Source organism: Aegilops tauschii, chromosome 6, assembly GCF_002575655.3.
Source record: "Aegilops tauschii subsp. strangulata cultivar AL8/78 chromosome 6, Aet v6.0, whole genome shotgun sequence".
NCBI lineage: Eukaryota > Viridiplantae > Streptophyta > Magnoliopsida > Poales > Poaceae > Aegilops > Aegilops tauschii.
The window spans coordinates 476,999,118-477,010,167 of NC_053040.3; the positions used below are offsets into that span (position 1 = coordinate 476,999,118).

General features: G+C 43.6%; 1 protein-coding gene and 1 pseudogene across 1 annotated transcript; one reads left to right on the plus strand and one right to left on the minus strand.

Moving 5' to 3' along the window:
- Window positions 1-7,702: 7,702 nt before the first annotated feature.
- On the minus strand, window positions 7,703-8,710 carry LOC141026224 (protein FAR1-RELATED SEQUENCE 5-like). The gene has a single exon (XM_073502219.1). The coding sequence runs from the start codon at window positions 8,708-8,710 to the stop codon at window positions 7,703-7,705; it is 1,008 nt and encodes a 335-aa protein (XP_073358320.1).
- Window positions 8,711-9,740: 1,030 nt separating this feature from the next.
- Window positions 9,741-10,542, plus strand: LOC109742859 (wall-associated receptor kinase 3-like; annotated as a pseudogene).
- Window positions 10,543-11,050: the final 508 nt, after the last annotated feature.

Genomic DNA, 11,050 nt, shown 5'->3' on the forward strand with positions numbered 1-11,050 from the left:
GAAGCAAATGACGAGGAGGGAGAGGGCAAAGCTTCCCCCCCCCCCCCCACCGCACAACCGATGCACAAGGTCGAGATCCTCCTCTGGGCGATGGAGCAGGCCGATTCGTCCAGCCCGTGGACCAGGCGTAGGTGGTGGGCGTTCAGATCCAGGGTAGAGCATCCACTGGATCAGGAACCCACGGTGCACGAGGTGCCGTTGCAGATTGTGGAGCCTCCAACCGAGTCGGAGATGACTCCGAAGCGCAAGAGGAGGAGGACAGTGGTCGCGACGTCGCTTCCCCGCCGTTCTCCACGCTTCCCTCGCTGCTCTCCTCGTCTGAACGGCGGCTGTAGCTATGTTTAGGGTAAGATTGCTGAATTTCATTCATCATTACTTGCCACTTGCTTAATTTGATTCTCTGCAATATGTTCTTGCTACCTGTGTACTTGAATCCGTAGCCTCTGGGGTTTTTCTTGTTAAGTACATGAGAATCAAATTCATATGGGCGTGCTAGTTGAAAGGATCTAGCATAGATTTTCTTGCATAATGAATGGTGGTTTTTGAATCTGAATCATTTTCTTAAAGTATTGATGAGGTATTTCTACTCATGTACTGGCCCCTCCATAATGTTTGCGTACATGTACGATTGTAGGGATCTAGCATAGATTTTCTTGTTGGATGGTGATTTTAGAATCTGATTCATTTTCTGTTCGAATAGAGAGAAGAAAAAAACCCACTAGTATAGCTAAAACTCCATCAAGCAGGCAGATGATGCATTTGCAATATAATGGCAATTTACTGAATTGACACAGAGTTGCCATACTGATCTCTTAAAACACCACCCATCGACTCATGTCCTTCTTAACTATCATATGATGCATCTACATTCAGTTTTAATTGGTAAGAATCCTGTTCTGACCACTTGATTATTTCTTTGACACCATTTCCTGTTTTGGCAATTGGTCTGCCTTGTTGCATGAGGACAGAACCAATACCTTGACCTGATGCATCTGTTTAAAAAGTAAATGGTAGGGTCAAATAAGGCAAAGCCATAACAAGAGCAGTGACCAGACAATTCTTCAATGTTGTGAAGGCCTCAGTTTGAGCATCTGACCACTGGAATGAATCTTTTTTTAGACAACATGCCCTAAATACTCAACTTCTATTTGTAAAACTAGAATTCAATTTCTGAATCTTTTTTTAGACCACTGGAATGAATCTTTTTTAGCATATATAGAAAATGCAAACCAAATATCGCAAAAAAGAGAATTTGAAATAAGATGTAACATGTTATTTTTTGAGTGGTCAGGTAATTTTTATGTAAACAAAAGGAAAAGGAAAAAAATAAACAAAAGGAAAAGCATGGGCCAGCCTAGACATCTAGACCCACGCGTGGTCCAGCACGCGGGGTAGGCTGGCCTGTGAAAGCCCATCTAATCTGGCCCATCGCGTGGGCGCACCAGGGCAAAGCAGACTGTGGTGGGAGTTTAGTCCCACATCGCCGAGCGAGAGAGAGACGCGCAGCAGCTTATATACCCGGATGTGCCTCCCCACTCAAGCTCCTCTCATATGCAGGAAGTACTTTGCTTAATGTTTCATGCTCTTTGCCCAGTTGGCCCCACCAGCAGAAGAGTAATCTGCACCCCGGGCCTGTATCCTTGCCCATAAACTGTTGGGTTCCTAGTCGTATACAGGCCGTGGTGTATGAAAACTCCTGCCTCTGGTATGGTAGGTGTGCATTTTTTTGCATTCATATTGAAATTAGTCAACAAAATTTAACACATGCTCACTGACTTACCTAGCTTTGTTTGTGCAAGAGATCATGTGTGCCAAAATTTGGGTGATTTGGAGGTGGTCGAAAAAATCACCGCATTCCGGACGGACCATTTGGTCTAACTTAAGCCATTTTTTGAACAAAGGTCATTTTTTTCCACCACCTCCAAATCACCCAAATTTTTTATGACACGGTGACCCACATGTGCCAAACATGTCTATGAAAGAAAAATTTGGAAAACATATATTTTACAATGCCCCTTTGAGGTATAGACCGATGTTAAGATCAGTCAGTCTAGAGGGCAGTATAAATTCAAAAAATTCAAAAAAAATAAAAACTTGCAACCTAGCTTTGTTTGTGCAAGAGATCATGTGTGCCAAAATTTGGGTGATTTGGAGGTGGTCGAAAAAATCACCGCATTCCGGAGGGACCATTTGGTCTAACTTAAGCCATTTTTTGAACAAAGGTGGTTTTTTCCACCACCTCCAAATCACCCAATTTCTCTATGACACGGTGACCCACATATGCCAAACATGTCCATGAAATAAAATTTGGAAAAAATATATTTTACAATGCCCCATTGAGGTATAGACCGATGTTTTGATCAGTCAGTCTAGAGGGCAGTATAAATTCCAAAAAATATAAAACCTTGGAAACCTAGCTTTGTTTGTGCAAGAGATCATGTGTGCCAAAATTGAGGTGATTTGGAGGTGGTCGAAAAAATCACCGCATTCCGGAGGGACCATTTGGTCTAAATTAAGCCATTTTTTGAACAAAGGTGATTTTTTCCACCACCTCCAAATCACCCAATTTCTCTATAACACGGTGACCCACATGTGCCAAACATGTCCATGAAAGAAAATTTGGAAAAAAATATTTTACAATGCCCCCTTGAGGTATAGACCGATGTTTTGATCAGTCAGTCTAGAGGGCAGTATAAAATCTAAAAGATTCAAAAAAAATAAAACCTTGGAAACCTAGCTTTGTTTGTGCAAGAGATCATGTGTGCCAAAATTGAGGTGATTTGGAGGTGGTCGAAAAAATCACCGCATTCGGAGGGACCGTTTGGTCACTTAAGCCATTTTTTGAACAATGGTGGTTTTTTTCCACCACCTCCAAATCACCTAATTTCTCTATGACATGGTGACCCACATGTGCCAAACATGTCCATGAAAGAAAATTTGGAAAAAATATATTTTACAATGCCCCCTTGAGGTATAGACCGATGTTTGGATCAGTCAGTCTAGAGGGCAGTATAAATTCAAAAAAAATTCGAAAAAATATAAAACCTTGGAAACCTAGCTTTGTTTGCGCAAGATATCATGTGCGCCAAAATTGAGGTGATTTGGAGGTGGTCGAAAAAATCACCGCATTCCGGAGGGACCGTTTGGTCTAACTTAAGCCATTTTTGAACAAAGGTGCTTTTTTCCACCACCTCCAAAGCACCAAATTTCTCTATGACACGGTGACCCACATGTGCCAAACATGTCCATGAAAGAAAAATTGGAAAAAAATATATTTTACAATGCCCCCTTGAGGTATAGACCGATGTTATATCAGTCAGTCTAGAGGGCAGTATAAATTCAAAAAAATTCAAAAATATATAAAACCTTGGAAACCTAGCTTTGTTTGTGCAAGAGATCATGTGTGCCAAAATTGAGGTGATTTGGAGGTGGTCGAAAAAATCACCGCATTCCGGAGGGACCATTTGGTCTAACTTAAGCCATTTTTTGAACAAAGGTGATTTTTTCCACCACCTCCAAATCACTCAATTTCTCTATGACACGGTGACCCGCATGTGCCAAACATGTCCATGAATGAAAATTTGGAAAAAAAATACTTTACAATGCCCCCTTGAGGTATAGACCGATGTTTTGATCAGTCAGTCTAGAGGGCAGTATAAAATCTAAAAAATTCAAAAAAATATAAACCTTGGAAACCTAACTTTGTTTGTGCATGTGTGCCAAAATTGAGGTGATTTGGAGGTGGTCGAAAAAATCACCGCATTCCGGAGGGACCATTTGGTCTAACTTAAGCCATTTTTTAAACAAAGGTGATTTTTTCCACCACCTCCAAATCACCCAATTTCTCTATGACACGGTGACCCACATGTGCCAAACATGTCCATGAAAGAAAAATTTAGAAAAAATATATTTTACAATGCCCCCTTGAGGTATAGACCGATGTTTTGATCAGTTAGTCTAGAGGGCAGTATAAAATCTAAAAAATTAAAAAAAAGCCTTGGAAACCTAGCTTTGTTTGTGCAAGAGATCATGTGTGCCAAAATTGAGGTGATTTGGAGGTGGTCGAAAAAATCACCGCATTCCGGAGGGACCGTTTGGTCTAACTTAAGCCATTTTTTGAATAAAGATGATTTTTTTCCACCACCTCCAAATCACCCAAATTTTCTTTTACACAGTGACCCCCATGTGCCAAACATGTCCATGAAAGAAAATTTGATAAGAAGTCGCAAGCAGCTTTCCTTGCACTCTACGTGGAGGATATGTAGGATGAGTATGATTCATCATCTTTATTCATCCTGTATATTCTTCAGTTGGAGAGAATGGATGACTAATGTATTTTTCGGATTTACCAGGCTTTTATTTTGTTTTCAGGAGTAAAATATAATTCCTCCATTACATCTATTTCCAAATTTTATCGTGCAACCTAAACAAGCTACACGCAGGCCACGAAGAAACCATGATTCTTGAGGTTGCACTTGAAAAACTCACATATAAAATGCAAAAAAATATCCCAAACTAATACTGTTACAAGGGAGTGGACAACCAAATAGCTGAGTCATACAATATGAGTTAGTCACTAACTGACAGAATGAAGTATTTTAGAGAAAAGGTCACACGATACTAGACATAGACGACAATGCACACGCCAACATCAGGTTGATCGTCGACATACTTGATGTCCGACCGTGCGCACAATGTTGTAGCTATCATAGTTCTGCTTTGAGATCCTGCACATAAGGATATTATTAATGCCATGGAATATATTTGGACACACTAAAACATTAAATTACGGCATATTAGGTACCTCTATCAATTTGGCGCACGTACGTCGATTGTGACCATCTGCCTCATGACAATAGCTACATCTACCCTTTGTTCTGGTTTTCTTCATCTTTGCCTGTAGCCTTTTCTTCGGAGCACCTCGGCCTGGCACATGCACGGGATCCAGAACCTTTTCGAAACCTTCACCATCAAGGTTAGCCGATTGTGGCATCAATGGGCCAAACCTAATGCTGTTACCCTGAGCATTAGTTGATCCCATGCTATAAGCTTGTTCACTTGTTGATCCCTTGCAAACATCTTGTCCTTCCAAAACCCTTTTTAGATGCTGAAACGCCTCATCAGAGTGGCATGCCTTGACACATGTTGCGTGACTAAAATTCCTTAGCTTACGGTACCTTTGTAGGGCTGCAGAGTATGCATACATCTCGCTCTTTCTGGTCAGTGCGAATGCACATTTTGCACTCATTGTCCACCTAGTGGGAACACAACACCTGGCCAGTGTTTCTTCTTGTAAAATTCCCAATATGTAAAATATGTGGGAACATGGTGTGCCTGCGCATTCCAATTTGCGGCAAGAACAACTGATACTGCGAAGCATACCTTCCTTCGACTCCGTGCGCACTTCGATCTTTTTATCCATTCTTTCCTTCTTAGACACAACGTATGTGGTAACCTCTGCTGCATCAAGTACCTCTCTGATCTCACATTTTTTGACAGCATCTATGCTCCATAAGACCAACTTAAACACAGCAGGAGTGAAAACTTTCGCGGCGTGTTTCTCAAGAACTGAAGCATTTTCCTCTATGAACGGAATGGACTGTAAGGCCTCGACGTCTTGGAGAGCCTCGTTCAAGCGTCGCGACGCAAGGCAACGCTCATAGTGCTCTAGCATTTGAAACAACGTCATCTTAGCCTCAAGATGCGTATGTAGCACCGAGTTTATGTTGGGGAACGTAGTAATTTCAAAAAAATTCCTACGAACACGCAAGATCATGGTGATGCATAGCAACGAGAGGGGAGAGTGTTGCCCACGTACCCTCGTAGACCGAAAGCGGAAGCGTTAACACAACGCGGTTGATGTAGTCGTACGTCTTCACGATCCGACCGATCAAGTACCGAACGTACGGCACCTCCGAGTTCAGCACACGTTCAGCTTGATGACGTCCCTCGAACTCCAATCCAGCCGAGTGTTGAGGGAGAGTTTCGTCAGCACGACGGCGTGGTGACGATGATGATGTTCTACCGACGCAGGGCTTCCCCTAAGCACCGCTACGATATTATCGAGGTGTAATATTGTGGAGGGGGCACCACACACGGCTAAGAGATCAATAGATCAATTGTTGTGTCTATGGGGTGCCCCCCTGCCCCCGTATATAAAGGAGCAAGGGGGAGGCTGGCCGGCCCTTGTTGGCGCGCCAGGAGGAGGAGTCCTCCTCCTAGTAGGAGTAGGACTCCCCTCTTTCCTACTCCTACTAGGAGGGGGAAAGGAAGGGGGAGAGGGAGAAGGAAAGGGGGGCGCCGCCCCCCCTCTCCTAGTCCAATTCAGACCAGAGGGGGAGGGGGCGCGCGGCCCCTCCTGGCTGCCCCTCTCTCTCTCCACTAAGGCCCATAAGGCCCATTACTTCTCCCGGGGGGGTTCCGGTAACCCTCCGGCACTCCGGTTTTCTCCGAAATCACCCGGAACATTTCCGGTGTCCGAATATAGTCGTCCAATATATCAATCTTTATGTCTCGACCATTTCGAGACTCCTCGTCATGTCCGTGATCACATCCGGGACTCCGAACAACCTTCGGTACATCAAAACATGTAAACTCATAATATAACTGTCATCGTAACGCTAAGCGTGCGGACCCTACGGGTTCGAGAACTATGTAGACATGACCGAGACACGTCTCTGGTCAATAACCAATAGCGGAACCTGGATGCTCATATTGACTCCCACATATTCTACGAAGATCTTTATCGGTCAGACCGCATAACAACATACGTTGTTCCCTTTGTCATCGGTATGTTACTTGCCCGAGATTCGATCGTCGGTATCTCAATACCTAGTTCAATCTCGTTACCGACAAGTCTCTTTACTCGTTCCATAATACATCATCTTGCAACAAACTCTTTAGTTGCAATGCTTGCAAGGCTTAAGCGATGTGCATTACCGAGAGGGCCCAGAGATACCTCTCTGACAATCGGAGTGACAAATCCTAATCTCGAAATACGCCAACCCAACAAGTACCTTCGGAGACACCTGTAGAGCACATTTATAATCACCCAGTTACGTTGTGACGTTTGGTAGCACACAAAGTGTTCCTCCGGTAAACGGGAGTTGCATAATCTCATAGTCATAGGAACATGTATAAGTCATGAAGAAAGCAATAGCAACATACTAAACGATCAAGTGCTAAGCTAACGGAATGGGTCAAGTCAATCACATCATTCTCCTAATAATGTGATCCCATTAATCAAATGACAACTCATGTCTATGGCTAGGAAACATAACCATCTTTGATCAATGAGCTAGTCAAGTAGAGGCATACTAGTGACACTCTGTTTGTCTATGTATTCACACAAGTATTATGTTTCCGGTTAATACAATTCTAGCATGAATAATAAACATTTATCATGAAATAAGGAAATAAATAATAACTTTATTATTGCCTCTAGGGCATATTTCCTTCAGTTTAAACTCTCACTCCGCTGATTGCTGCTCAATCCTAGAAAACAACGGCCCTCAAGATATGGAGCACACCACAGTTTTCTCATCTTATACATCTGATGCAGCCAGGAGTCCTCACTTGTTACTTTATTCCGTTATAAGAAGTGTAACCATTTTCTCTCATGCTCTTCAATGGAAGATGTATCATATATGAAAGATCGGAATTCCTCCTTTACCGCATCATCATGCAGATGGCGTACAATGTTCTACTGAATGTGCCATATACAGAGCCTATGGTTTGAGTCAGGCCACACCACCCTGATTGCTCTCTGCATTGCAAGGTCCCCATCCGTGATCACAGATATAGGATGCTTCTGTCCCATAGCATCAGAAAAGGTCTGTAACATCCACTCGTATGCCTGGCTTGTTTCATGTGAAATGATACCACATACAAAAATAACGGTGCTGCGGTGGTGATTCAACCCGACAAACGGCACAAATGGCAGATTGTACTTATTGGTTCTGTATGTGCTATCAAAAACAATAACGTCTCCGAAAGCCCCGTAGTCAAGTCGGGATTGACTATCACACCAGAACAGTCCCTTCAGATGGCCAGCTTCATCAACCAAGTACCTGAAGAAAAAATTTGAATCTTGCTCTTGCCTCGCCACCATGTGATTGATCACCGTTGGAGCATCCCCGGAAGAAATTGTTTCCTGCTTGTTAGCATGGCAGACATTGTAAATGTCCCTCATAATGCATCCAACCTCATCATATCCACCGTATTGCATGCACATAATATCCATAATATGATGTTTTCTGATCCCAGATTTTTCCATGTCTGCAATGTCCGCTTTCTGCTCATCGCTAATTCTTCTGTGTGAACGCAAAAGACACGACAGATCCCGTGGGGCTAGAGGATGGTTGTGTTCATCGATGAAATCCTTGACAAACCACTGACCTGTTTCCTCCTGTCTTGCAATCACCAATTTAGCTTTACACCCTACACGAGTTATACTCCGTGGCCTCCTCTTTCTATCTTCCATCTTCCTCTTCATGTGCTTCTCTTCACGAACCCCTTCACGACTACACACAAATTTCCTTAAAATTATATGGCAGTTGGATCCATCCCACTCGACATAGCTTCTCCGGACACTAAAACCTTTCTCAAGACCATATTTGTTATAGAATGTATAACCTTCATCCTCACTACTAAACATATTGTTGGCAATATGATAGTACTCCATCATTGACTCGTGACTTACGTCCGCCATGTCTTCCTGCATCACAATTCGGACAAATAAAAATCTGAAAGGACAGACATAAATGCATGCAAAACCCAGTACGAAATCTTGCATGGAATTTTAAACTTTGCTCCTTGTACATGTTATGGCAGATCATAAATGTCCATAAACTGGGTCCCCCGTAAACTAGTGAAGTGACCATGGATGATGAAAAATTCTAAATTGAATTGCATGCACTAGGGAAACCTAAATCGATGATGACTAAACAAATCTAAGTAGGAAGTGCAGGCTACGAATCAAAGTAAGTTGAGATTCGGGCGATTCATACCTTAAGATGCAAGTCCGGAAGCGATGGGATCAGCGGGGGGCTTTCTCCTATACCGCTGCCGCCGTCGCCGCCGACACTGCCGCCGCAGATGTCACGCCTTATTCTTCTTCCTGCCGCCGACCACGTCTTTTATAGTGAAGGGGACCAGGAGGAGGACGAGAACGATGCTGACGACGGTGAATTGGTTCCTCTCGCCGGGCTCGTCGGACAGAAGGAAGAGGACGAGAACGACGCCGACGACGGTGAATTGGTTCCTCTCGCCGGGCTCGTCGGACAGAAGGAAGAGGACGAGAAGGAGGACTTGACCGAGCTACTAGATCTATACGTGGTTCTGGTCGTGGACGTGATCGGTTGAATTTTTTTTTACCGTGGACCATTATGCCCTTCTCTGATTAAACTAATTAAGTTAATTCATTCTTAATCCCCCACCAGATCGGACGGCTAATAAAAATCGGAGGGGTAAGTACTCGAAAGTACTTCCAGTACCGCCCCAATTACCGTAAAGGAGCTCAAAAAATTAATAGTTTAATAATGAAGTACAAACCTATCATGTTCTTTTAGTAGATATGTGATGTGTATGATCAAATGTTAAAATTATAAACTAATGACATCAACGAGTGCCAACTAAAAGACGCGTGCCATGGAGTCTGCACAAACATGCAGCGAAGCTTTACAAGCCGATGCCCTGTCAGGACCAGTGGAGATGCCACCAGGAAGGCCGGCTGTCGGCCAATGGACAAGTTCACCTTAGCTCTGAAAGTCGCTACAGGTAATTTCATAAAGACAAGTTCACCTTAGCTTTGCAAACTGAAGACATCGATCGATGGATGCAACATATTCCACTTATCTAGTTCACCTTAGCTTTGCAAACTAAAGTTCTTTTTTTATGGATGATGCTTCTTCTTGGATATCTAAACTAATGATGCAGTATGCACTATATCATGTTTAGGAGTCAGCATGGGGGTGTTCTTGTTGGTGTTCATGTGCTGCAAAAGAGAACACCCATCGAAGTGATGAGGCTAAGATTGCATCATTGGTGCAAGGCACATGCGGGTACCTGGACCCGGAGTACCTTATGACATGCCAGCTGATGGATAAGGGTGACGTGTATAGCTTTGGTGTCGTTGTGCTCGAGCTCTTCAAAGGGAAGAAGGTGCTCTGCTTTGACGGGCCGGATGAGGACTGGAGTACCGTGTCTTGATTCGTGACGGCCGTGAAAACCGGCCAACACGATGAGCTCCTTGATGACCAGGTGAGAACGGAGATGGCCCTCGAGGCATTCGAAGAAGTAACGCACCTCGTGATGCAGTGTGTGAGTATGATCAGGGAGGAGCGTACGTCGATGAAGGAAGTTGTAGAGAAGTTGAAGGCTCTGAGAATGTACCAATGGCACCCATTGGGTCAGGCTGGTGTTGACCCAGAGGAGGGGAAAAGTTTGCTTGGCACGGAGCAACATTGTGATGTGTATTGCAAGTTTAGATCGCACGACATGCATGATCTTGAAGACAGTATTACGTATACTTTTGGCTTATAGATTTTTTTGCAAAGACTTATAATTTGTTATTTTGGAATGAAGGAGGGACTTTAAATTAATAAAGCCTACAACAACAAAAATGCTAAAGGTATGAAACAAGCAGTCACAACATAACAGTTACAACTTACATGGATGCGACCCCACGCCAAGCTGAGTTCAGACACTTATGGAGCCAAGGATAGCATCTTAATACGCATGCTTCAGTATGACCATCTTCGGTCGTACCGCATGCCGTCTTCTCTGTCCTGAAGGGCATCGCCACCAGCCGGTACGAGGAGCGGTACGACCACAGATGCTTGTACAAGAGGCGGTCTTCGCTTTTGGAACTGAACCAAACACCACGCAGTCAACTACTCCCTCCGTTCCATATTACTTTTCGCTGATTTAGTACAAAGTTGTACTAAATCAGCGACGAGTAATATGGAACGGAGTGAGTAGTTTAGAGGTAAGAGCATCTCTAGCAGAGCTATCGTATTGACTCGGTCGCCATAATAACCGCCAATATGGA